At 44.6% G+C, this 26,728-nt stretch overlaps 3 protein-coding genes across 15 annotated transcripts, besides 3 other annotated features; 1 reads left to right on the forward strand and 2 right to left on the reverse strand.

Moving 5' to 3' along the window:
* Positions 1–62: 62 nt before the first annotated feature.
* Positions 63–4,128, reverse strand: Sec8 (Secretory 8). Its single transcript, NM_169098.4, has 9 exons — positions 3,893–4,128; positions 3,280–3,620; positions 2,470–3,220; positions 2,275–2,399; positions 1,919–2,212; positions 1,452–1,853; positions 795–1,398; positions 534–740; positions 63–465 (listed from the first exon to the last, which is right to left on the reverse strand). Exons 1-9 carry the CDS (start codon positions 3,947–3,949, stop codon positions 289–291), a joined length of 2,958 nt encoding a protein of 985 aa, NP_730996.2. The 5' UTR covers positions 3,950–4,128; the 3' UTR covers positions 63–288.
* CG2082 (uncharacterized protein) lies at positions 3,811–26,207 on the reverse strand. Of its 12 annotated transcripts, none has more exons than NM_001170043.1 (10): positions 25,995–26,207; positions 22,083–22,256; positions 7,836–7,886; positions 7,688–7,751; positions 7,303–7,631; positions 6,777–6,848; positions 6,368–6,373; positions 5,980–6,092; positions 5,761–5,923; positions 4,401–5,502 (listed from the first exon to the last, which is right to left on the reverse strand). In NM_001170043.1, exons 2-10 carry the CDS (start codon positions 22,140–22,142, stop codon positions 5,269–5,271), a joined length of 1,092 nt encoding a protein of 363 aa, NP_001163514.1. In that variant the 5' UTR covers positions 22,143–22,256; positions 25,995–26,207; the 3' UTR covers positions 4,401–5,268. The 12 variants fall into 12 exon arrangements, with proteins under 12 accessions (NP_001246935.1, NP_001163514.1, NP_001163517.1 ...); NM_001170046.1 differs by lacking the exon at positions 6,368–6,373 and adding an exon at positions 6,569–6,577; NM_001170047.1 differs by lacking the exon at positions 25,995–26,207 and adding an exon at positions 22,721–22,923.
* Positions 8,662–8,769: a mobile genetic element.
* Positions 8,979–9,356: a mobile genetic element.
* Positions 23,323–23,475: a mobile genetic element.
* On the forward strand, positions 24,446–26,439 carry jagn (jagunal). 2 transcript variants are annotated; one of them, NM_169103.2, is made up of 3 exons: positions 24,446–24,647; positions 24,931–25,303; positions 25,366–26,439. In NM_169103.2, exons 1-3 carry the CDS (start codon positions 24,559–24,561, stop codon positions 25,495–25,497), a joined length of 594 nt encoding a protein of 197 aa, NP_731002.1. In that variant the 5' UTR covers positions 24,446–24,558; the 3' UTR covers positions 25,498–26,439. The 2 variants fall into 2 exon arrangements, with proteins under 2 accessions (NP_731002.1, NP_649585.1); NM_141328.3 differs by having other exon boundaries at positions 25,366–25,894.
* The last annotated feature ends 289 nt before the right edge of the window (positions 26,440–26,728 follow it).

Below are 26,728 nucleotides of genomic sequence, written 5' to 3' on the forward strand. Positions count from 1 at the left end.
TTGAAAAAATGTTAAAATTAGATACACTAGATGCAGCAAATTAATACAGTCAAAACATCGTTGTTGAATTCTCATTTATTGTGTATAGGCCATTGAAGTACTGTTAATGATCTTTAGAATATGTATCTTTACAAACGGCTACAACACTAAGTGCTCGCCAATCATGTTCAGAACATTCGCAATTATTTTGAGCTTAACACTAACATACAATTTGCACTTACACCTGCAGCCGATGTAAACAAAAGTATGGATATTAAAATTGGTTTTACCCGCCGCCTGCCACGCTAACTACACAACTACTCCCTTCGAGGGCTTGGCGCCTAGTATGTCCGACAGCTTCTGCTGATAGGAAGCGAGGAGATTGGCGTCGGTTATGCCGAAGGACTTGCAGGACAACTGCAAGGCATTGAGCAGCTGCATTTCCGAGAACTGAGTGCCCCGCTCCAGCAACGCATTGAGTATTTCCTGTGGGTAAGTGCAAAGTGTTTCTAAGTAAAAAGGTGAATTACAAAACTTGGGCCAATCACTCTTACGTCTGGCTCCATGCAAAGCAGCTCATAGAAGTGTCTCGCCTGATCCAAAGCCACTTCCCTGGAGGCAGTTATGTTACTCAATGTTTGCTGCAGGGCAATCGCGTTCCTGCACATGCGCTGCACGGTTATTTGATCTATGTGCTCCAGATAATTGGAGGCCTGGATAAGAATGCGCGATGCCAAGTGCGCCAGACCCTCGAAAATGTACTAGAGAAGAATACGTTCGAGCAAAATGCAACTGGAGACGAATATTCAACTTACCCTGGTCTTCCTCGGATGTAGAGTGGCACTAAACGCCTCATCCATCTCAGACAGTCGTTTGGTCAGAACTTGCACCTGGCGGTCGGGCTCCAAGATATCATCCTTGGAGCCCACATAGCTGTTGGTCCTTACACTCGACTTCGAGCGCAGATAGTGGAAGCATTGAACGCGCACCTCCAGATGCAATACCAGCAGGCAGGTGTTCGCCAGCTCATCAAACTCCAAAGCCAGATTAGTCATCACTTTGATCGTCCCATCCTTCACAGCAATGTCGGCGCCGCACTCAGCTGGAACGGCGTTAAGTCCGTTTACCAACGGCCGGCGTAAGTCGTTGGCAAATTCCGACACTCGGCACGAAAACCACTCCATGCTCTCCTGCAGTATGGCCAGCTCCTTAAGCACACTGATCTCGACCAAAATCTCTTGTTGGGTGATCCCACCCTCGCCTAAATTACTGGTCAGCATTTCAGCCTCGCGGATGTTGCGCTGCTGAACCTGCAACGGGCTCTCCTCCTCCGACGGCTCAAAGCTTCCGCGATGCAGTTTTCGGTTGTGGCGCGACTTCTGACTGTAGGTCTTTAAATCAGTCCAGTTGGGAAGCGTTCTAAATAGTGAAGAAACTATAAATTCATGTAGCTTTTATACCTTTATACTTACTTTAAAAACCTGCTGATATCTTCATCTTTAAGCCATGCCACGCTGTAAATTCTCTTATCCTCTGAATCTGGCTGCACGATTCCGCGATAGGCCGCCTGACATATTTCCCGATAGGCCTTCAACAACGCGCACACCATTTTAAGCAGGTCTTCGGAGTAGCAGGGCAAGTCTTGAATGAGGTTCTTAGTTTCCATCAACCTCCGTTCGACCATCACAGTAGACTGCAGCAACGGCCTGCTTAGATTAAGAGCCTTTATTTCCTCAGGACTTATAATAGTGCGCCATGCGTCTTGATTCTTCGACAGCGACTCTATGGTCAGCTGCAGGTTGCGGTTGTGGCCTTTGGTTAGGAATGTGTCCTTAATGTAGTTGTCTAAAAAGTCATGTAGACTGCAGGGTTGCCTGAAATTATAATATAATATTATTTCCATGCACGCAATGCAGTAGCTACTATTGTATCCTCTTACCCTGGCTTGCATTTCATAAAGTTCTCTATCTCCTTGATATATCCCATTAGAGGTAGATACACTTTGGTTATGATACTTTGATCGGGCGTACAAATAAGTATTTTTTCCCGCTGCTTTTTCTCGTGAGGAAAGAGGCCACTGGTGGAGCCCTTGCCACTGCCACCAAGCTGGCCGGCAAGGTTGTCATCCACGGAGGCATCCGAGGCGTTGCGACGATGCTCCTTGAAGGCGTCGCTATTGTTGCTCGTGCCAACGTGCGAGGACTTATCGAACTTGAACATTGATCGCTTGGTGCTAGTTATAAAATAATATAATTATTTGAAAAGAGTGCGTCCGCTAACTGCCATGTAACTTGCCTCGGCACCTTGCGCCTCAGAAAATAGGAATTTATGTTGCTGGTGGGCTCTGAAAACCCCGTCTGGGCACTTTCGTCCGCGGCAGCATTCTGTATATCCAAGTAGTCGGTGAGCAACAGTTGCAACTTAAATAGACAAGTTGGTGGTAGTAAATTTGAATTGCGATTCAGAAGAGCTCGACAGTCCAACACTTACCACTGACTGAGCCTGGGCCCAGAAATCGGTTAGATCGTATGGTTGCGGTCCAACAACAGAGTACTTCTGTCCCACCGACAAATAGTTCTTCAGCAACAAGGAATGCGTTTTGGCGATTGCCTTGAACTGCTTGAATATGACCTCCAGAAGTGAAAGGAGCGGATTGGTGTCCGCCGTTGCTCCACTCACAGACAGTTGATGCGTTGTGTGCCGCACCACGTTGAGCAACTCTGTTTGGATTTGGACGCGCAGTGTCTCCAGAGAGTCAGGCACCTTGTGCAGCATTCCGAACGACTCCACTATGATGGCAACGAAGTAGCTCATGCTCAGCTCCGGGTAAATGAGATCTGCGTCTTCGATAACCTCTGCCTTGTCCAAATCGAAGCTCTGCGCCATTTCGGCCAGCGCTTTGCGCACTCGAGCATTGGCCTCGATGCGATCCGTAGAGCGACGAGCACCTATTCCCCGAGTAAAACTGGAATTCAGCCTACTGGAGTTGGTGCGTTGGAACGAAGAGAGGGCCTCGTTGGCCGAGTTGGTGTACACCTGGGTGACCAGTTCCTCGTGCAGCCGCTGATACAGCTGCTGGCGTCGGGTTTGCAGGTCAGTTCGCAAATCTGACAAGCCCTCGACGGCCTGTAAGGGTCCATTGAGGGTGGTCAGGGCATCAGTTAGGGCCTTGCTGGCGTGCAGATACTGTCGTTTGGCGGTGTAGCCCACCACCCTTTGAGGCACTTTGCGCAGCTCCTGGCTGTAAAGGAACGATATAGTTAGCGCGTTTCAATGAACAACAAGGGCAGCGTGACCTACATTTGCTCCAGCATCTCCAGAACGTACTTGTGCTGCACCGCATCCATCCACATCTTCCGGAGCTCATCGCGCCGGCACTGCAGCAGCCGCTTGCAGACACCAAGGTTCTCCTTGACTGCATGAATCCGCTCCCGGCTGGCCGTCACCTCCGAGGACACCTGGCTGAACAGGGGCAGCACCTGGGTAAGCTGCTGGTCGTGCCGCGAGACCAGCTCGTTCAAGCGCAGATCCGAGCGCTTGAATTCCGCCTCGATCTTCTGCTTCTCCTTCTGGCGCTCCTCGGTGGTCTCGCTGAATCCCAGGGACTTGATGACGTTGACCAGGAAGCCACATCCTGCGGACTGCAAAAGTAAGCCGGCCACCGGGAATTACTCATGGTTTATCTAAGAAAAGCAATATCGCTAAGCGAAAAGAGGGCGTGCGGCAGCAACAACAACCAGATGGTGTCGTCATCAACTTTGGACCCGCAACTTTGGGACAGGCAAACGGCCCCTAAAAAACTATTATCTACGAAGGAAAACACAAGCAGGCGCGGTTCCAGATGGGTTTATTGCTTGGAAAAACTGTGACGCGAGATGAACACCATTTTCAGCGAGGGCTTGAAGAAATTTACCTCATCCTTGCCGTACTTCACACCCCTAGGGGGCTTCGTGGGCGGTGGGGCGTCCATGTACACGTTGTTGAAGGAGAAGATGTGCTTGGCTGGTTGGTGGGCGACGGGTCAAAAAGGGACACAGGTTAGCTCAGTATCAACATTATTTTCCAGCAACTGCTCGTAAATTTGTTGTTAAAATAAGCACTTAAGCACCAGAGTGACCATTTGAGCAGTGCAAGAAATACCACAGGCTTGTCAAACTATCGTTTGGATTAGTGATGGACAATTTTGTAGAGATGGGCGTTCTATTCTATTTTTGAATTTTCAATATTAAGCGCCCAAAAACAACGTTTTCAAAGTCACGTTTAAGAATAAAATGAAAGTTATTTAGTGGGCTTAATGCACATGATTTAAATGAATAAAGCCAGCAATTATGAGTGAAAAGGTGGGCCCACCAAAACATCCGATAATTTGACAGCCATGCAAAATGTGTAAGATATTTAGTAACAAATTAAAACTCAGCATAGGCGTTTTCATTTAACTTTATTGTGTAACGGTGTAGTTGCATCTACTTATCTGAGTGCTTGGTCGACTTAAATGTCTTCACTAAATGTTAAGCTAAAGCCAATGCGATAAAACAATTTTTAATACTCGCTTTGAAAAACGCATGACACCTACATGACAATTAATATTCTTTGGTTTTCGAATTGCTTTTGGTTTTGATTGTTTACACATACATACGAGTATATATAATCCGTGTGCATCTTTCGCAAAGCTGGTCTCAACTTAGACTGTTCGAACTTTGTATATGATTTTTTCTGTTTTTCTTTTATTTACTAAAATAGCAACATTTGAGACTGTTCACTATAGAAAGTTTAGAAAGTTGAAGGGTGACAGAGTAGAGGAGTAACATTTGGGATTTTTCCATTCTAGTTTCTACGTGTTTAGGTACAGTTTACTATTCGGAGGTATTAAATAGATTGCGTTTTATAGTTCGTGTTTAGCAGTTGTGATAAGTTCGGTCGAGTTGAAGATTTAGATATGGATGTTTGAACATTGTTTCAGATTCTTAGGTGGGCTTCTTGGGGTTACATACATAAGACTAATCCTAAGTACACAGTGTAAATACAGTTTTCGGCTTATTTCCGTCCATTCGGATTCGGATGGTCAATGTGTTGTTGTTGGGTTTGCTACTCTTTAAAAACTTTAAGCGATTACTAATTAGAATTTGGCCTAAAATCCGCGGAAAAGCGGTTACACTTGGGATGATTGTTTGGCTCTGGGTTCACACATATACGTTTTGCTCAGACTAAAGGTATTTTACCAGTTTAAGTAGTTTAAATACGCAATCAAGCTTAATCTACCAACGTGGGCGTGGCGTGGTCTCGTCTAATTTACTCCTTCTTGGGCAACTCACTGTTCATGATGCTGAGCCGGCGGATGTTGGGCTTGTCATAATCCTCCATCGAGATGCCGCGCGACAGGCGCCGCGATCCGTTGGCCCCCTCCAGCGATCCGGAGCTAGCCGTGGAGAAGGCGCGTCCGCGATCCACGCCTGGCATCACCACCGACGTGAGCAGCCCCTGTCCCTTGCAGAACAGCAGAATGGATTGGGCCACCTTTCCGGGCTGGAAAATTTTCGGATTTTCAATGTTATTTACTATGCAATCAATTTACTTGACAAGTTACATCTGCAGGTATTCTATGAATTTAGATAGGTAGCTTAATAACAGTCAAGTTTTTCACGAGATGTGCACCCGTTAGTTTTGATTGCTTAAATTCTATTCATAATTTTGACTACGACTGGGCAAAAACGATCATACTTAGAAAGAAATTCGTATTCCCCATTCTAGATTGCTTAAGGCATAGACCTAGAACACACTTACAGCATCGGCGAGGACATCGCCAGCCCGCTCGATCTTCAGAATGGTGACCCTCTCCTTCTCCACGTCGCGATGGAGCTTCTCGACCATGGACGCATAGGGGCTGAGCATGCCCGTGATCAGGATGACATCTACCTTGCAGCCCTTGAGCGTAAGGTCCTTGCGACTAGGGACACAGAAACGTGGTTAGTTCGAATCCAAGTCATGCAGTGTGTGACCTACTTCATAAATGCTTTGACATAGAGACCGATGTTCTTGCTGTTTAGGGATCGGTGAAGACGCTTCTGGTACTCGGCCACGATCTTCTCCTTGTCCGGATTCTCGCCCACGATTTGCTGTAGGATTCGGTGATTTACCGGCAGTAGTTTTGGAAGCAGTGTTTAGGAAAGCAGAACATTTGCATGAGGCGTAAATTCAGTAGCGAACTACAATTTATGGCTACTATCTACTATAAACTTAAGGTCGTGCACAAAACAAATACATAAGTAGGGACAACAAGTTGACAAATATGTAATATGCAATGAAGCTGATTGTGGATAAATATTTTCTTTCCAATTTTGGTTGCACAGGGGCTTGGGTCCAATTCTTGAGGGGAAAACTATGTACATACCCAGTTCTAGAAGAAAACAACGATAAATTCAACGAGTAAGTAAATAAACAAATAAACATGCCGCAAAAACGAGGGGACCTAAAACTATATATGTATGTGTGTTCGAGTTTCAGCGAGCACTGCAGCACAGATTTTAATCGAGGTTTGCGAAGGGATTTCGATTAGAAGGGGATTGGTTTAAGAGACGTTTGATCTGTTTACCTCCATAACCTGAATGCGCAGACGAACAGAGTTCGATTTGGCGGTTGGTTGGTTGTTAGGTTCAAACATAAAATAGAACAGAAGGTAAGTGATTACGACACTGAGATCAAACCAACAAGAACACGCACTCCACCACGGCGGGCCAATGGCCCAGTAAAGCTGGCGCGGATGGGGAACAGGCCCTGCCCCTCCGATTACCACTACTTACATGTCCGAATTTGTGGTACATCAGAAAGCTCTCAGCCGACTGGGCCACCTCGTCGCTCTTCCAGCTAATGAACTGCAATGAAGTGGAGAAGGCAGAACAATTAGTGGAGTCCAGGAAATAAACAATATATTAATAAAAAATAGGTGTGCATTTTAAATTAGAATGGCTTTGAACAACACTGCGTATGAGTAACGTCTTTACGCCGCTGTACAAATGGTAAGAATCATGTACGAGGTACACGGAAGTTTCTTATATTTTGTATTCATATATTTAGATATGTTCTATTAATACTCAATTTAAGCAATTTAACTTTACTATCAAGACTCTACATAATATTAATCTAATATTAAATCTTTGTATTCACAACTTTGAACACTAACATTTAAGTTATATTGCATTTAAGAAAGAAGCCTTAAGAAACCCTTGCTTAAACGTTATCATGTTTGCTAAGAAAACCTAATGGCCCGAATTCTTGGCAGCCAATTTCAGGAAGCACGAACAAAAGAGCTTAGTCGCTCTCATTTACCTTGTTCTTGAAGGACTGCACTACACTGGCGGCGCTGCCAGTCGCGTTGATCAGGATGAGGCCCAGCACCCGGCTGGGATGGGCCAGTCCGAAGCGGGCCAGGACATTGGCTCCGGCACCCTCGCCTAGGCCGATCACGTACTTTACGTGCAGGTAGTCCAGCACGGTGACCAGGTCCTCGCCCAGGGACTGGAGCGAGGGAAACGGAAAGCCGTCAGCCAGGGCCTCCGCGTTGTCCGCGTGCCCCGGCACGTCCACGTGGATGAAGCAGGAGCGCTCCTTGATCTCCGTCATGCAGGGACTGCTCACGAACTCCTGGAATGAGTTGTCTGGGGACATGACCAGGATTAGTCAATTAGTCCAACCGGGAGCTACTACTACTTACGGTTGCAGCCCAGGTCGTGAACCGTTATGAACACGGCGCGTTTCTCCTGCTGTGACAGGTCGCCCTAAATCACAAGAAAATCACAAGAATGGAGTGTAGAGGTTAAGGTGATGCTCCTTGAAGAGGACACGGTCCGAACCCAACTCACCTGCACTATGACCGTCAGATCCCCGCATTTCTCTGTGCTGATATTGTATTTCTGCAAGAGTAATCGAAGGTAATCGAAATTGTGAATAAATTGAAGTGTGTGTCCGGAATGCGGTTATTTGTTAGAGGGAAACTTGAAAACTTCGAAAAAAGGCAAAATCATTTTCACGTTGCCATAAACACAAACTCAAGCGTGAAAAATGACGGGCATGAAATGACCAAAAAATGTGAAATGTTTTTCTCTGCATTTGACTTTGTGAGCGCTTGCTTTTGGCAGGTCCTTGATGTCCTGGCAGCCACCTTGTGTCCCTGGCCCGCAAATATCAAGCCCATACTCCTCGTCCTGCCCTGTGTAAATTTGGATTCGAATTTGAATTTGAATTCCTCGCCCAGGCATGGTGAATATGTGCGTGTGCATTTCATAAATACCCACCCACTCGTGCAACGCAATTCGAAATTTAAGGAAAACCCACCAAACTGTTGAATATTTTAAAGCTCAGGGGTATTTTTAGCCTTAAAAACTCTGTTCTAAACTGAATTCCATGCTCTATTGACCGAATTCAATTTGAAGTTTAGGAATTTTAAAGTGCCTGGGTTAGCTAACAACAAACATGACCTTTCTTTTGGGTGGTTCATGTATTATTTAAGCTTAAGTCATACTTTTCCATGCGGACGGAATAATAAGTAGTGACGAAGCACACATCTTGTTTAAGCCCAATGCTCCGTTTAGATATTCCAAAAATATGATACCATTAAGATCTAGGTCAAAATGGCAGGTTTTAACAGGTCGATATAAAAAGTAGTTTTATTACTTTTGGAAAAACATCGAGATCTCTATGTCCATACGAACAACTAGATAGCCTTGTCCAGATCGACTCGGATACCTGATCAAGAATAGATATATAAATTTTATCAGCTTGGAAACGGTTTTTCCTACCTTCACTTTTTATTAACAAACAACTTTGATAGGTATATTATTTATTAATTAGCCACTTTAAATTCTTGCGTGCTCGAATTAAATAAGAGCTATTATTCAGCTTGTACTTTAATCTTGCGTTAAGCTCAAAGTATCGATTTGTGTAACTCAAGCTGTGTGTGAAAGGTGCTATTTTAAAGGTTGCTATTTTGATGTTTAATGAAAGAAGAGCTTAGCTTCTGCTCTGTTCGAGGTTCTTTATTTGAATAATCAAAGTGTGCTGAAGTTGGGTTCAGCTAACCCGCACATACATTGCTTATATCTATGCATTCTTACTTACATTTATACATATACATATGTATGCAGAAGGCATTGACCACTTGAGCGGCAAAGTGCATGCTCAGCATTCCCACGCTCCGCGATCGGCTTATGTATAAGCGTTAGATCGTATTACTGGGGCGCTGGAGTGCTTACGTAGTTTTTGGTGGTCTTTTTTGTATATTTGTATATTTATATTTATTATGACAAAGTGTCACAATGTATTGACGCTATGTTATACCCAATCATTTATGGTATTTTTAGGGTAGATTAGTCCAATATGCTACATGTGGAGGACCCCATCACAAAATGTTCGATTTGCGGAGGGAAGTGTATTGTGTTTGGCCTATCACTTTCAGGCGCCTCTGCCTTGCCAGAGCCCATTTCGGAATTTATTAAGGCGTAAAGCAAATAAGCCTGCGAAGCACCTCGAATTGATACGGGAGCATCGGCAGTCTCCTTTGTCCTGCGAGTCCTGGGCATGCCAACCCACACGAAGCCGCCAGGTTCGAATAGCACAACCATGGCACGTCCATCGAACACTTATTGAAATTGAGCGAAACTATACAAGTGTCAAAAGACCAACAGGGCCAAGAACCTCTTCCGGCCAAGAATTTTCCTAAGCCCCTTAATGTCCATTTGGTTTAAGCGAAAGCTTCAGACCACCCGCTCATTTGGGGGTGCTGTGCAAGCCAGTAAATAGATAAATAAACGGAATGGGTATTATGTAAATGCATTTGTGAGTCGTCGTTTCACCTGCGGCCATGCCAATAAAAAGTTTTCCATTCAAATTAGGCGCATAAATAAATCACTCAAATTGGCTATTTATGTAACTGCGCTCCGTTTACCAGCTGACAGAGCTAATCTTTCCGCCCAAGGACAATGCAAAATGCAAAGCCAGGATGCAGCTGGCTGCATCGCACGCGAATCCATCGACAAGCTGGGGAGGATTGGCCACCGTGCTTGGATAAGGCGACTGCATAATGGACAATAAACAAGCAGACGGCTTGCTCCCCGTCACGAATCAATTGGCATTAATTGAGTGTGAGTGGGTTGGTCAGGACGGGGGAACGTAAGGATTGGACTCATGTTTCTGCCAAGGACAAAGCAGAGCGCAATGGGAACCTTTCCCGCTTTAAAAAATAATCGTGCTAACTTTTATTGATTGGAAAAAACATCTCATGAGCAGAGCAGCATCCTATAGTCGAGGAATTCGACTTCCGAACTGTGTACAATTCACATCGTAAAGTATATCTCGAGGGCGTGGGAAATTTATTTACTTGATGCATTCCACGAATGACTGCGACAAAGTGTTGACAATTGGTGACGAAGACGAAGAGGAGGAACTGGGAGCCAGGACCTGGGCAATTGCAGGGATACTGACGAACTAACGATGAGGCAAGTGTAGCCTTTTGTGCACCTGTCCGTCCATCAGAGTGTTCAAATATAGTATATATATACATGCCATGGAAAACGCTTATAAATAATGAAATTGCCAATAAATGGCACGCCCTCAACACAAAGTGAAAGTGGAAAGTGGAAAGGTGGGCGGAGTTGCGATTGGGATTGGGATTGGGTTTGGACGGATCTGGATGGTGCCACCTGTGACGAACTGCATGGCTGCTTGGCTGGCTGCACTTTACGACCTTCCGAAGCCCATCCATTTACCTTCCCCCAGCGGAATCCTTGACATTTGACCTCACTTATATCCCATGGATCACGGATGACGGATGTAGTGCGGTTGGCTCCGGCAGAATTTTCACTCACTAACAGTCGAATGCCTTTGATACTCTGACGTACACCCAGCAAAATGAAACTTTAAAGAATGATGTGTGGTATGTATGTATGTAAATTCCAAGGCTGAAGACTTTATACTTTGAAATTCTTCTTCAGATTCCTTGATTTTCAAAGAAACGTAATGAGCATATATACATGTTTTCTGTCTAATTAAATAATACCGATAAAAGTATGGGGTTATAGCGTTCTTTTATACCAAAAAACACGTGGTTCGATCAGTCCAATCAGTCCGACTTTCGTAGGCCAACGATATGGGATAAAGTTGATGCGACAGCCAACTGAAGTTTTTATTCACTCTCGAGTTTTTTCTTTTCAATTGAAAGGCGAAAATGTTTACTCGTTTTGCGTCAGAAAAACTTTTTGGCCGCTTGCATGTGGCTCTTGGCATTGCCAGAGTCATCAGTCAATTAAAAAGTCATTTGGCTCAATCGTTTGATTTACGTGAAAAAGTCTAGCTCGCCCGCCCTTCCTCCGGTTTTCAGTCTGCGCTCGTCGCACTTTAATTGACTTGTGATTGGGTCAATACTTGCACTCTGCCTTGTTTTTGCTGCCATGTGCATCTGGATTCTTAATTGAGACACACGACTATATAGTTGTCATGTCTTTGACTAGATTTTCCTGTGACGGAAACACGTATGTATGAGAGATGATGTTGACTTTCAAGGAACAAGTTGGGGTCAGTTCTTCAATTGGCAACAGTCATCAGCTAGCTAATGAATTCGTATTTTTGAGGTAAGCAATTTTAATACCCGTTACTGGTAAAGACACTATAAAGTTCATATAATCTTGAGAAAGATTGTCAGTCCGTATGTCTGTCCGTATAAACTTCTAGATCTCGGGAACCAATAAATCCAGAAAGTTGACGACTACGCTGTGTAAGTTGTTCCAAAATCTTGCCACTCCCATTCTCACCGCCCAAAAATAGTTTTTTTTTGTAGAACATCAATACTTTGAAATGCTCTACAATGTCAGTCGAGGTATTCTTTAAACCGCACACACAAGAATGTATTTTCCCGTTGCCAAATAACCTACTTGTTTGCCATCAACAAAATAGAGCAGTACAATTTTGCGAGACACGAATTGCATTTTCATGTCCGCAAAGTTTGGTTTTCATTATGAGCATTTTCCGGGCATCTGTTTGAATATCACTAGCAGATGCAGATATATGCGTTTCAGTTTTGCATCGTAGAAGGAAACCGTATGTGAAGTGTGCCCAAAACGATGTCCTGAATGCCTGGAAAACATGCATAAAACTGTATCACTTGCTCTCCGCAGGATAACAAAAGCGAATGGGGTCCTTCCAGAAGTGTGGGTGAGTGGGTGGAAGTCCTCCAAAGCTGAGGCGCTGCCCCAAGCCAAAGCTGAATGCTGCAGCTTGCCGGGATGTCGCTGTACTGAACTCATTGACCTCCTTGCTGTTGCTTTTCCGTGTTGCCATAGCTCTTGGTCGCTCATGTATCTCCTCCACATCCTCGTATCGCTTTTTTCCTGCCGGCTGACTGCGCTTTCACGTTGCCGTTCAGCCTCGATCCCGATTCTTGATTCCTGTGAACCCGTGAACCCAAACCCGTGCCCCCTCGGCAATCCCATTTGCCCCGATTCCCCTCTAATGTCGCAGTCATGTGGCAGCGACCTAAGTGCCCATTACACACGGCAGCCCCGTATCCATCATATCAAAACGCTTCCTATCCCTTCCCTTCCCAGGACTCACATCCTTGTGTTAGCGTTTGCAGGAGCCGTCATTCCGTCGGGTTCAGTCTGCAGGATTGCTGATGGATTTCACAGTTGACGGCTTGATGCCTGATACACTCTGTTCCGCAAAACGATGTGTGGTTTTTAAGCTTATTTTGAAATTTCTCCCTCGCACTCCCATTATTTCAGAATGGGGTATCTAACCTTACATTTAATAAGATTGAGTACATATTTGTGTGATTACATTAAAATTCGTTTGAATATTGATCTATTATCTTCTGACTGTTTCTAATCTGCTAAACGAATCAGAAATATCCTTTGAGCTGCTCCAAGAGCAAAAACGAAAGGCAAACAACAAACGTTTGCCAATTACAATATATTTTATCCAAGAACGAGAAAACTTGCTGTAGCCAGAAGTTGTCATCTGGTTGCTTGTTCAAAAAATCGTTAAACGCAAGTCGAAAAGTTTGTAAGATTGAAATGGCTAAAAGTTCGCACCTCAGCACTCCATCCATCAGCATGCAGGCTAAATGTCTTGTGCTTGTTTAATTGCCCATCAGAGGTATACACCATCATTGGAAACTAGTGTTTCGCCAGCCAGGTGGATATAGGTCACCATTTATCTCTGATCCCCCACTGCCCACCACACGGCTCATCAGGGTTTCAACTCATCAGCGTGGATCGGGTAAAACAAAGCCGGGACCTAGTTAAGGACTCTCGAGAGAGAGCCAAGTCTGCTGCAGAAGTATTCGCCACTTGAACAGAAAGTTTATTTAACAAAGTGCCTGCCATTGAATTAAGGCCACAGGCCCGTCCTCCGGAACCCAATCCCCTATTTTCTCCGCTAATCAGCATTTTCCTCGCCGGACACGCCTAACTCAATCGGTGGGACTGCTCCCCGGGCTTAATTTATTGCATTCGCATTCCTTCAGTCCGTTTCCCAGTTTGTTGATGGGCGGACGGACAGAAGGTCCAGGTCCCGTCTTGGCCACTTCATTTTGGCCAAAAGCGAATTCAAGTGTAAATGGATTTTGTCTAATAACCGCACTTGCACCGTAGCACTTTGGGGATGCCCCCAACGCCCCAAAATCCCCAGCTCTGAGGATTTTATTGGTATTTGGTTAAGTGCTGTCATGTGTCGTCCTGGGGGTGGATTGCCCACATAGATATGCCTCCTTCTCGCCCGGCTCATTCTGTTGATGCTATTCCTCACTTTTTGCCGTCCTTTTCCTGGCCAGCATGCGTAATGGTAATGTAGATTTAATTATCGGATATGGGCCGCCTCTGGTCCCTCGTACTTGTGCCATTTCCGAGTTCATTCTATTAACAACGCATTAATCTCAATTAATATTCCGAATACCCAGTGGCGGGCGAAATGTTTCAATTAGCAATTGCCTGGATTGAATTCTGCAGGTGCATTGTGCAGGCCACATAATTGATATGATATTTAATTTCCCAGCTGATTTGGCACAGCAAATCCTGCTAATGTACACAAATTCGAGTCTGTATCCATAGTAATCATCGGTGGACTGTGCCATTGTGCAGTGCATTATAATTGGGACATAGTTACATATTTATTCTGCCCTAGTAGTCCGATTCAAAGATTGGTGGCAGGTGGATTTTCGGAGACTAAAACATTCAGTTGCCATATGTAGATGTGAACCATTTAATGGCTCTTCTAGACCAAGTAGAATTTGCCTATCTAGTTGAAATGCAATTAAATCCAGAGCGAAAAGTCACAGTCAGCATTTTGGAATTGGAATCGTTTTGACTTCTCGTGCAGGACCTTTTTGCCAGGCATTATCTAAGAGGAGCACAAGTTGGCCGCACTTTGACGTATACTTGATGGGATTTTTATGCCCCGACACTTTTCCAACAGCCTGCGGATGCCGTTATGAGGGCGGTGAAAATCTGGGTAAAAGTGTTTGAATTTATGGAAAACCTTGCAGGGGGAGGGGTGGGGGTCGGTTGCATAAAGGCAAAAGCCCCCAAGTGATGCGAAAAGTTGTGCAAACAAAATTCCAGCACACTTTTCTGGCGAAGCGACCGCATTGCCAGGGAATTTTTAATAGACACAAACAAATCACGCGGGCATGTAGGCCGGTGCTTAAAGCCACCAATTAAATGTTCTTTAAGTTTGCGCCCGCAGCCGCAGGGGGCAACGGGGCGTATGAGCAACCTTGCCTTGCAAACTTTGACACTTTGCCGGTGGCAAAGTTCTTACGCCACCGTTTCCCACTCACTTAACAATGCATAGAGGAAAAAATATGAAAAAAAAATTGAAATAAAAGGAGAAACGCGTGTTTTTCGATGCCTTCGAAGTCAACAAGTTTTCGTCTTGTGGACAGGGGACACGCCAGATGCTCCGGCGAAAACAAACTCGGAGGATGAAGAAACTTGGCTGGGCGGAACAAAGAACGCAAACTTGACCGAAAAGGACTTATATCCTGAAGTGTGAGTGTGGGCCAGCACAAATTATGGGAAGTTTCTTCAAGGCGGCCAATGGAAGACCCGCGGGCAGAATGTCGAAGGAAAATGGAAAAAGTCGTGGGAATAGTGGTATAGGTCTGGCCCGGTCTGCAGTATCATGTATAATGCATACCCCTATATGGACAGCCGACTCCCCATTATGCTTTTCCCTAGTTAAATTCCATCGCATTCAGATTCCGCTTGAGGGGATGAGCGAGCCCTGCGGAAAACTGGGAAACAAAGCGAGTCGGACAGGAATACAGCCATATATCGCAGAGATTTACTCCAGCAAAGCCCTTTAGTCAGCATATTTGGATTGAGATTGCAATGCAGGACAAGAGGGTGTGCACCATGTGGTCGGGGTGGAAGTGGCGCAGCTCACATTGTGGTCAGGATTTAATGAGCTCAGTCGAAAAGGAAAATGGGGAAATTATGAGCCAGCCACGAGGGCCAAAAGCGAATAAGTGAAAAAATGCTACATAGCAAATATTTATAAAGATTTAATTTTTATATTCCAGTTATTAGTTTTCTCCGCAAATTATCAAATAACATGTAGCATTTCAACAATAAATTAACCATATTTCAATGAAGTGGGTGCATTCACTTTAACTTTCAACTTGGATATGTTCCTTTATTTCCGTTTAGAGTCCGCACCACTTTGTCGCCATATAATTAGCTGCCTAATAAAAGAGGGAAATAGCAGGCCAATAAGACCGAACGAACACCATAATTTTGCCCATTTGAGCACCTAGATTCGTTTTGGCCCACTCTACGCAGTTGCTGTGTGCCAGATGCGACCGCAAATGGCACGTAAAAAGAAACATGCAGTTCCAGGCTAATGGTTGAGTCGCCCCCATTCCAATAGCCACATCAACAGGACCACACAAAGAGTCGCACAAACAACGACATGCAGAACGACAATTATGCAATTTTTATGAGGCGCAAGACAGAAAGTATGCTATGCCCTTTGAGCCCAGTTCACTGGGCACCGAGGGCCAAAAAAATAAAAAGCAAACAGCACCCAACTACAAAAGGTAACCCCGTGCCAAAAGGGGAATTCGAGGTCACCAGCATATGTTTCTACAATATATTCTGTATTCTGTTTTCTCTATTCGATCGCGGTGGCTTAGTCTGGCTTAGCATTTCGCGCTCACCTTTTTTAATTGAAGGAAGTAAAGGGGATGAATTTTAGGTAGACTAATTCCACAAAGCCCTCGAACTGTCACGAAATTAGTTGATTACATTTTCAACACCTTACGTTTTTTTGATAGTATAATTTTCCATTTACGTGCTATTTAGCCCTTTTCATGTGGAAGAAAAACTAATAGCTTTTTCGTGGTACAAGTGCTCAGAAATATTTCATAATTTCTTAATTTAGGTAGGTTTTTAAATATTATTCAGAACAACTTGGTCTTATAGCAAACTAATTCACTCGTCTGCAATTTCATCACTAATTTCCGTGCAAATATTTATCCCGACTTTTTTGAAAGATTATACCACTCAGACACTTGAGATGTTAACAGAAGTAGTCGCTCGCACTTGCAGCTCGGCGTGTTACGAATATTACGTATACGCACAGAGAGAATTCTAGAAAAGCGCATTAACGCACTTGACGGACGGGAGTGATGTGGAACATGATATTATGGTGTTCTGATGCTCTGCATCCCAAATCAGCCAGGATGCACTTTTCGAAAAGCTGTCCTCCTGGCGGTAAACTGCTATGTCGGAACTCACGCTAATCTTCTCGGGGGCAGCAGCTGCTGAGGATGAGCCGGCGCCGTGCTTGGGGGTTCCCGGCTTCGACATGGTGTGGGATTCGGGCGACGGTAGCTTCACTTCACTGGGTTGCTCAAAGGAACTGCGGGACACACAAGCGTGGCTCGAACGGGGCTCTATCAGGCGCACAGCAGCACTCGAGGATGGAAACCGAAATCGGATGCGAATCGGGCGGAACCGCGTTTCTGAACGAATGCGCAATCTTCGAACGCCTGGCGACGACTGGGAAAACTGGCTTATCATGGGAAAATGCTACGCCATCGCCATCGCCGGCGTGAAAAGCCGATCTTTTCCGAGGCGAAACGAAGCTGAGCGAAACGGGGAGCAAAACAAACTGATGATGAGTGAAATGGCCAAGTGAAATCGCCTTCTGCCCACTCGCTCCCCCTCTACCGTTGTCTCTCTCGCTCTCGCAGTGATGCTGCCGGGGAAAAAGAGGCGGTTGGGGGTGGGCCAAGTGTTGAAATGTTGCCGTAGGGCAGTTTGTTGGGAAGGTGTTGCACAGAGCGTGGCCAGATGGTTGCCCACCAACTACGCATTACGAAATTCGACTCCCAACTGAGTTTTGTGTTGAAAAGTATTAAATTTATATCACATTTATATCACATTTAGATATTGTGTTTCTGGTCCTTTGACTTTGTATGCGTCAATAGTAGTTTCTGGAATCTTCAATGCATTACGATTACTTAAAATATGCATCTAGACAAATATGCTACCTATAAAACCTAGCTAAATACAGCTTATGAACTATTTATTTGTTTGTGGTGTAATTTTATAGTATTTTTAGCTTTGGCAAAGAGTGATTCTAGATACCAACCAGAAAATATAAATATTTCTCATTCTCATTTGTTTACGTCAAGCAATCCCAAATATTTCAATTACCTCTAAAGAACGTAATTGCAGTTTAAAATTCAAGGGAACATTCACATATACGTTTCTTTCCATCTGGCAACGCTCGCACTGCAACATGCACGCACACACGCGCACCTACAGCTTCTGCCGAGAAAATTCCGTTGCCTACTTTTGGGCGCGCTTAGTTTGGCGCCCACTCACGTTCGTCGCTGTAAGAGTGTGTGTGTGTGTTTCTGCTGGCCTGCGTTTGTGTGGGTGTCTTGCGTGGGTTTATGTAAAAATCCTTTTTGTCTTACTTTGTTTTCGGTGGCATTGTTGAGCAGACTCTTTATTGTCGGCGGGCTCTCGCCTTTGCAGCCCTTCTTCTCTTGTTGCTCTAAGCCTTTTTGGCCTTTTTGTTTTGATGTGCTAATTTGTCAGCGCGCGGGAAATGCGCAAATCCGTCTCCCCGGACGACCCGGGCACCCCAATTCCGCCCACTTCTCTGGCGAAATGCGCATTAGAAATATGCGTGTCCTAGGTCAAGCCGGCTGCGGTTATGCCACGAGGGGCTGTGCCTGTGGGTGGGGGCGTGGCCGCCGGGTCGAAATTTCTGATATGGATATGGAAAAAGGGTCACAGAGCATAGGTGCAGAGGTGCGGTGCGGCCGGTACGGTGATATGATGGAATGGATTACTATTATGTGCTGACATCGAAGGCCATCCCCTTCGCAACTACCGATGATGCAGCTCGAAAATGCTGGCTGGCCAAAGTGAAAGTAATTTAAAGTTGGATGAGAAAAGCGCAAAATGTTGAAGCCAATTAGGGGTAAACCAAAAATATTGGATGAACTGAAGGCTTGGATACTTGATACTCCATGCGATTTTAAATTCTTTCGATTTACAAGAGCACAGAAAGAAAAACCGTTGAAGATATTTTAAAAATTTCAAAAGGTTGTTTCATTTCAGTTAAATGAACCATATTAAATGTATGTTTTACGAGAGCAATTCGCTGATCTTCTCAAAATTTGCATGCATTTCCGCCAAGGCCATAAGCAGATATGTGTCATAATTTTTTGTGTTTCAATTTCGACACGTGCTTTAATTAAACAAATGGGGATGATGATGATGACTGAAAGCGCATAAAGCCGCCAGTCAGACAAAGGAATTAAGCAAAAGGCGGGCGAAGGAACAGCGCTGCATGCACATAAACGACGAGCAACGAACAAACACCATTGTCAGCCACAATTATCCAGGCAGGTGCTTCGAACCCACAACAAAATCCGCCAAGGAGGTGGATTTATGGGCGGGCAGGCGTTGGCCCAGGAAGGTGAATGGGCACCTGGGGAATATACGCCTTTTTCGAGCGGTTAGCGGATGATGTGGGTGTGGCAAACAATGGCTGAATGGGATCCCAGTGGAGAGCGGGGAGGGGGGTGGTGCTAAAACTAGGGTGGCTGCAATTGATAGTGTGTAAGCCGATTGCTCAAGGCGGCAAAAGCTGCGGAGCATGGGTTCAGGCGGATCCAAGTAGTTGGCTGAGTAGCTGGGTAACTGGGTAGCTGGGTAGCTGGGTAGCTGGGTAGCTGGGTATCTGAGTATCTGGGGAGTTGGCAAAGCGCAAATATCCCATTTATGTCAATTCGCAAAGTTAAGCGTGAAAGTAGGAACTCAACTTCAAGGTTTTCCCCCAAACAGACGCTAAATTCCAAGAGATAAACAACGACTTGTCGGCAGTCAGCGAAACAGGAAGCAATGGCTCTTGGTAAACAAATCCAATCAATTTTTTCGGTGCCTTTGGTGCCTTGGAGCTTGGGCAAAAGCCATCATAGGGGTTCTGTTCTTCAATGGGTTAAAATATAAAAACAAACTCAAGCACTTTGTGTAAATTGTCGAGCCAAAAAGGGAATATAAGCACATGAATTTTGATACACAATTTATTCTTATATCGTATTTTACTAATTAGACTAATGGAAAAGACCTAACGTTTTGAATTTGGATATATTTGGATATATTAAAGAGCCCACTAAATATTTGCAACAGTTTAAATCCCGTCCTACATTTACAGGAGCATCCTGTTCCCCCTTGGAACCACCCGCACCAGCAGGATCAGCCCGGAACACTTAAGCCCAAATGGCAACACAAACACACGTCCTGGAAAAACCAACAGCCGAAGGATGACAACGGCGACACTTGAGCAAATGCGTTTGCCGAATCTTCCTTTATGCCTCCTGCCTCCTGCCACGCCCCTTGAGCCGCGCCCCTGCCCTGCAAAGTGGCAGGCAATCTTCGGAAATTCCTCCGCAACGATATAATGTATACGCTCGATATTTACGCATTTATTTATGCCGCTCTTTATTGGCTTTTTATCGTTCATTTATTTTGCTCGTTATGTTCGCGTCGTCGTAGTCGCGAACTCACGCCACCCAACTTATTTGCCCAGCTATTTTTGGACTCACGAGCGGAACGATAGGAGTGTACACGACATGGAATAAATGCATGCGTTGGCCCAGCGGACGGAGGATGGGGGGAAGATGGGCATGGCTTATGCGAACATCGATCATCCGCCAGTGAAAGGTCGTTCGAATGGAATGCAAATGAAGCTTTGGTCACCGAAATTCCCGCGCTGATTGATAAGCGCCATCATCAGCATCATTACCGCCATTATCATCCGCTTCCACTCGTCCCAAATTGATATGCAAAGTGTAAGCAAAGTCCGTGTTACTAACACCTGGTCCCGAATCCCCCACCACCACTGCGCCCTCTTGGCAGGCGAATCACCTAGCTCGGGTTCCACCCTCCGCCACCCTCCACCTTCCATTCCGAACCGAAATTTAATTAACATTTTTAATTCCTCCACTTGGCGCGGCCAAAGAAAGCCCTTCCACCACTTTCCTTGGCGGAGGGGGGGGGGGTATATTATTAATAGATTCAGCTAAAAAAAAAACAGTCTAATTAGAAGCTTAGTCGTTCCACAAACGAGGATCTAATGTCTCTTTCCTGAGGAGAAAGTGAGTTTAAACACAAAATGGGTATTCAAATTTGAAATCAAATACTTAGCAATATACTTAGATGTTTTGAGAAATCAATTTAAAATCAATCAGTATATGGTAACTAATTTTATTAAAGCAGCATAAAAAGCCATGCATTTATGATATCACAAGATATAATTAAAATAGGCTTATGGTGTTTAACCTCATATCAAATGTATGTACACAATAAAATGAATATTCTTTCAAAAGTGTCACTTTAATTCGTTTTTATTTCCCATTCATTGCCTTTAGACCACCCAATTTCTCTCTCTTTACTCTTGGTATTCGATGTATGGATGTGCAGAAATCATTTTGAAATGGATCGTCTGTCCAATGAACCCGGTCTTTCCAGTGAGTGTGCCGTGCCCTGGTCAGTCCGCTCACTTAAAGCTGCAGTGTGGATGCCATTATATGGACGTCTTTCCCTACTCCCATGCAACTCTTTGCCTTCTTCCCATTGCCCCCGACTGTCTTCACTTCTCCCAACCGCTGACAAATTCGCTTGGGGCTACTCTGCTAAAATTCCATTGAGTCCCCATACAATCCCATACAGAAGCATAAGCACTGCCACTGCTACATCCACGATGACCGCGCAGTTTTGGGGGCTATTTGCATGGGGACACCTATTTTTAGCTAGACAGTGGAGCAATGACTCTTTTATGCCCCGCGAGTGCGAATATGCCATTGGTAGCAAGCCGAACTGATTTTGATCGTTCTTGTGCCCTATAAGGATCAGGATCATCCAATCTAGGTTTCTTTAATACTAAAGAGCTGTATGCTCCGTGGTGACCTGTGCCACCTACGAGTATAGCCTTAGTTTGTTCTGCCGGCCAAAAGGCCATTCCAACTACTGAAGAACATACATACTCGTACATGGATTTGAGACCACCGAGAGCTGCCCTTCAGAAACACACACACATTTGTGCGGCGGGTGTAACCATGCCCATAGGAGGCAATCGGTCTTGTGATAGGGAACACTTCCGACGACCTTGATCCGAGCACAATTTGGCCCCACTCATTAAGGCGATGTGCACAACGTACGCGAGTGTTTCAGATTAATTAAAGCAGTCGGGCCAAGCCAAACAGCGTCACCATCAGCCGAGAAATACCGACTGGCTGTCTGAGCCCCGCCACCCACGGCCATTGGTACCTAATCAGATATGTATGTATATCGATGCTACTGGGAATTTGACTGTGCCTGGGACTGTTGTTTCTACTGGGAAAGTGTCATGGCATGGGTGAAACACATTTAACGCCTCGAGCCATAAATTACGAGCCGTGCCAGCAGCAGTGCTGACAACATAAATCTGAATTAGTGGCAAGCGGGGCAGCAAGCAACAAACAAAACCGAGTATCGATCTCACGATCCGTGGTCACTTAATGCCGGTACCTCGTAAATGGTATTCATAACTCTCACCCGCTCCACCAGGGATTCGGCGCGGCGCGCGAAGGAGGCGCGTTTATCGGCAATGGACATGGTTGGACTGGGGCTCTGGATGCGGTTCAGGATCGGTGACTGGGACTGGGCTATCCGGAAGATACTGGGAACCGACAAGTCACGCGGGGGTGTAGGTATCACCGGGGAACGCAGCTGAAATGAAAAGAGGCAGAACTTTAAACAGGCTGTTATCTATCTAAGGCACACGATCGATATGGTTTTAAGTCTGTAATAACTAAGCAAATATCGCACGGCACACGCTAAGTCGAATCATATGCAAATACAGTGGACATCAACAAGACCCAATACCAATACCAAATACTAGTTGCTAGTGCAAGTACAATCTATGCAGGAGCCATCTTGCTAGCCGAATTCCTTTTATTTCTATTCTTAGGGTTAACCAATTGGTTTATAGTTCATATAGCATTATTTGCCAAAAAAAAAAAATATATATATATATAATGGCAACATTCGAGGTGGAGGTCCCGGCCCCAAAAGTCATGAAATCTGCCGCGTATGTGTTTTCATTTTTGGCGAAAACAAAGAAAGACTCGGCGATGAAATGCAATTAATATGCAAGTGCCACTCATTGTGATGGTACTATTCTGGTCTATTACCTTATGGACCGAATCGCAATTATGGCGCAACTTCAACTTTGGACTCGAAAGTGTCAGCCACCGAGCTCAGCATAAATATTCGAGCGGAAATTATCAACAACTGACATTAAAATCGGAGCGGGAAAGACGCGACTTTCGGCCGGAGACGATCGCATGCGATGAAAACGCGTCCAAGTCGGAGGAATACCGCCGTAGAACTGATGACACACCCGGGCCGAATGCTCGACTTTTGTAGCGTAGCGAGCATAAAGAGAGTGCGTTGAAATGGGAAATTCATTATTTTATTTTTAAACGTCGTCGCCCTCTCTATTTTCGCAGATTGGCTTTTCCTCGCTTGTTTCTTGTTTCGTGGCAGATTGATTTATGGATTTCGGTGCAACAGGTGCTGGCCAGTTGACAGAGCGCCGAAAGTCCGCCGGACACACCCACTGCTTCCAATCTGGAAAACTGATTGGGACACAAAGCTGCATCCAATTTGCATAATCCCATCAAAGAGCACTTGCACCCAATTATGATAATTTCGGCTTGACGCACTAGGCATTATTGGCTTCGAAAAATTGGAACTGCAGTTCAAATTCAAAAACAAGGTACGGAGAAACTAAAACAAGAGGGAACGCTACAGGCGAGTTCCCCGACTATTAGATACTCCTTTCTCTGCTAGTGAAAGTTCAAACATGAATTTCAACATTTTCTGACATAGCAATAAAACTAAATTAATCTCTCTTATATATGTAGTTCCTGAGATCTCGACGTGCATACGGACGGACATGGCCAGTTCGATTCGGCTAGTGTTCCTTACCAATATATGCTTTATTGGCTCGAAAAACACTTCCTTTCACCTGATACATATTCGTTGAAAAAGGAATCTAGAATACTTCTTTTTTAATCTACGAGTAATATTTTTCATCGCGACCCGTTCATTAATCATTAATCATTACTAAATCTTACTAGTTCTGCCATTTGGTCTATAAGACATATTGGAATTGGAATGCAATTCAATTCATTTTAGTCTAGCGTTTGTACTTTTAGTAGAAATAATTCTCATATGGATGGAAGATTTCAATCGGAGTATTAAAACCAGCCCTCATTTTCTAAAATCGTGCAAAAAAGATATGAAAATTAAAGTATTAAGTGCCATTAATGCCATTAAGAATAGGTTTGGTTTTATTTTTCACCAGCCCACTTTTCAGATTAGCAATGCTAAACTCTCAGCATTACCTTTAAAAAATCGTTCTCATTTGCGACTAGTTCGAATATCTATCTACATTCTGCCGAAACTAACTAGAGAAAAACTGAAGTTCTACGTATGTAAGTATAACACATTTATTCTACACAGCATTAGCGAGGTTACACACCTAGCGAAGTCATCCTCCCAATTAAAATTTCCCTAAGCGGAGCTAGTCACCACGACCACATTGCCACTTTATTAAAACTAATAACTGTTTAATAACTGTAATAGAATAAGTTAAAATAATTAAATAATATGACTAATCACGTGTTGCTAATACAGTTAAAAGGCTAATTATTTAATTTAATTAATGTTTTGTAAACAGTTTCCATGCAGATGTATTAATAGTTTCCATGGCAGACTTTCTGAAAATGAACATTCTAAAACTTAGCGGAATTTCCCCTCTCTTTCTAACGGTTATTTGCTATGCTTTCAAGCGAAAGTAATCGATGGTAGCGAGGAGCGTATCGATGTGCGCCAGTTTTTTGGTGGCAGCGATGGTATCGCACACACATCGATTCTAGTGCCAGCCCTATTTTTTGTGCAATTATTTATTAAAAATAAGCAACGACGTGAGCGAACGACACGACCCACGAACGAAGGCAACGAAATGGCAACGCGCGGCGGACCAATGGTCGCGGGCACCGATGGCAACGACTTCGAGTTCAGGCAGCGCGTAGCTGGCACATATCAAATTAGGTTAATAACACTTCGTGCTATCGCCAGCTCTCAGCTACACTCGAAATTATCTAATTACTGGGGCGCCTGTGGCAGTAGATCCACCTGCAGGCGGCACCTACTGCAGCCGAATCGCAGGTGGCGTCCAGCCAGGGCGGCGGAGCACCCTGGAGCTGCTGCACCCACCCACTTGCTGCTGTAGGGGGCGGGTGGGCAAAGTGCCAGCTGGGCAGCATGTGCGCCCCAATATGGGGCTCACCCACACAGATCCGCCACTGAACGACCACTTTCTCTGCTCTTTTAGCCTGCTGAACAAGTCCAGGTTGAAGTACTGCATCTTCTTTCACGCCCTGCTGTTCTTCGTGATGCTGGCCAAGCTGACGTCGGACATTCTGGACCACCTGGATATCTTTGTGCTGGAGATCGAGGAGCTGGAGGTCCCACCGCCCCTGTGGTGGGAGTACGTGTGGGCCGCGTCGTTGCTCACCTCCTTCCTGGGCCTTTCGGCCGCCAGGGGCAACAAGGTGCGCGAAATGCAGAAGTATATGGTGGCCATACTGCTATTCGCCATCCTGCCACTCTTCTACTGCTTCGCCTACTACTTCTCGGACGTGTGGGAGTTCGCCACGCTGGACAAGTCGGTGGAGCTGGACGAGACAGACATCTTTGTGTGGCGCGTAAGTGGCTGGGCCAGTTAATCCCTCAAGAGCCGCCCTACTAAACCTCGGTTTTTCTACAGGGTTATCCGTACGGCGTCTTCTGGTATGCCTTCTGCTTTGTGGGCTTCCAGGTGCACGGATTTACGCTGTACTTCGCCTACAACCTGGTCAAGGCCTGGAAGGCCAGAACTGCCACGCGCAAGTTCCAGTAATCTAAATACTCGCCAAACTAGTAAACGCCGGAATGCAGGGCTAGTTGTAAATAATTTGGAAACTTGAAACTAACTCAAAACACTAGTGCACAAAAGCGTAATGAAACTATGGTAAACTAAAGTTATGCAGCTGTTAAGGTATCGCACACTTAGTCATACAGGAAGGGAAACATATGGTCGAAACTGAGCGAAGCGTCGGCGGTAAGGTTATTGTTAGTTGAAAGTTAGTTGATACCGTTTTCAAATTGATTAAATAGACTCTTATCCATATACACATGTACACCTATACACATAGACATACATATATACACACATACGCAGCCTTGTGAGGTCAACTAAAGACAAGAAGCAACTGAAGCCACCAAATTTCCCCGAGTCGGAATAAAAACTGAAAACCAACCTAGAGATCACTTCATTTTTGCTCACTTACATTTCGACGTGCCTCGTGTTTGTTAGAAACGTTTTATATATATATTTACACATGAAAATATGCGTACATCAGTTTATGTTTGCGTCCACGGATGGTTACTTCCTCGCCTAGTTGATAATTAGTTCACTTTTCTACAAATTTCGAAACCGTTTCATTTTTGCCAGTACGTTAATTTTGAATTTTATTCATCGAACCGCACAGTGCCATGCTTTAAGGCGTCTGGCCGGGTGCTGAACGTTTGAGAACTGCCCCAAACTATTTACAACCTTCTGTCACTGTTTACACACTACTATAAATAAGGATTGAAATGCAATTTGAGTGTTAAAGCAAAGTTCTTCAATTTCTGATCGTCAATAATACTGTGTAATGACAGGCATGTCGCCAAACTAAACTGAGAATTGAATTTTAATGTAATGATGTTTTTTAAATCGTAATTTATTATTCGAATTTTTAAGTAGTTTTTTAAAAATCGATCAATAAAGATGCATATATATTTGTTCTTCTGAGTGGGTTAAACATAGCATTTTATTGCGGTTGATTTAAAACAAATTTTGATAAGTATACCTATTAAGTCACTTAATGTTTATATGCTCATCTACAATATTTATCATAACTTTAAAGAGGCAAATACAAGTTCTCAAGCTTTATTTCTTGAAAAACACCACCAAATAAGGACCTTCGCCCAAAGCAATACAATCCAACACAACCCCACAGGCCGTTGCAATGCGGCTGGCAGGCCGAATTGGCCACAACAATCCAGTTTTAGTGACCATTTGTGCATCGAGGCGAGTGGAGGAGCAA

The sequence above is a fragment of the Drosophila melanogaster genome, chromosome 3R (assembly GCF_000001215.4).
Source record: "Drosophila melanogaster chromosome 3R".
NCBI lineage: Eukaryota > Metazoa > Arthropoda > Insecta > Diptera > Drosophilidae > Drosophila > Drosophila melanogaster.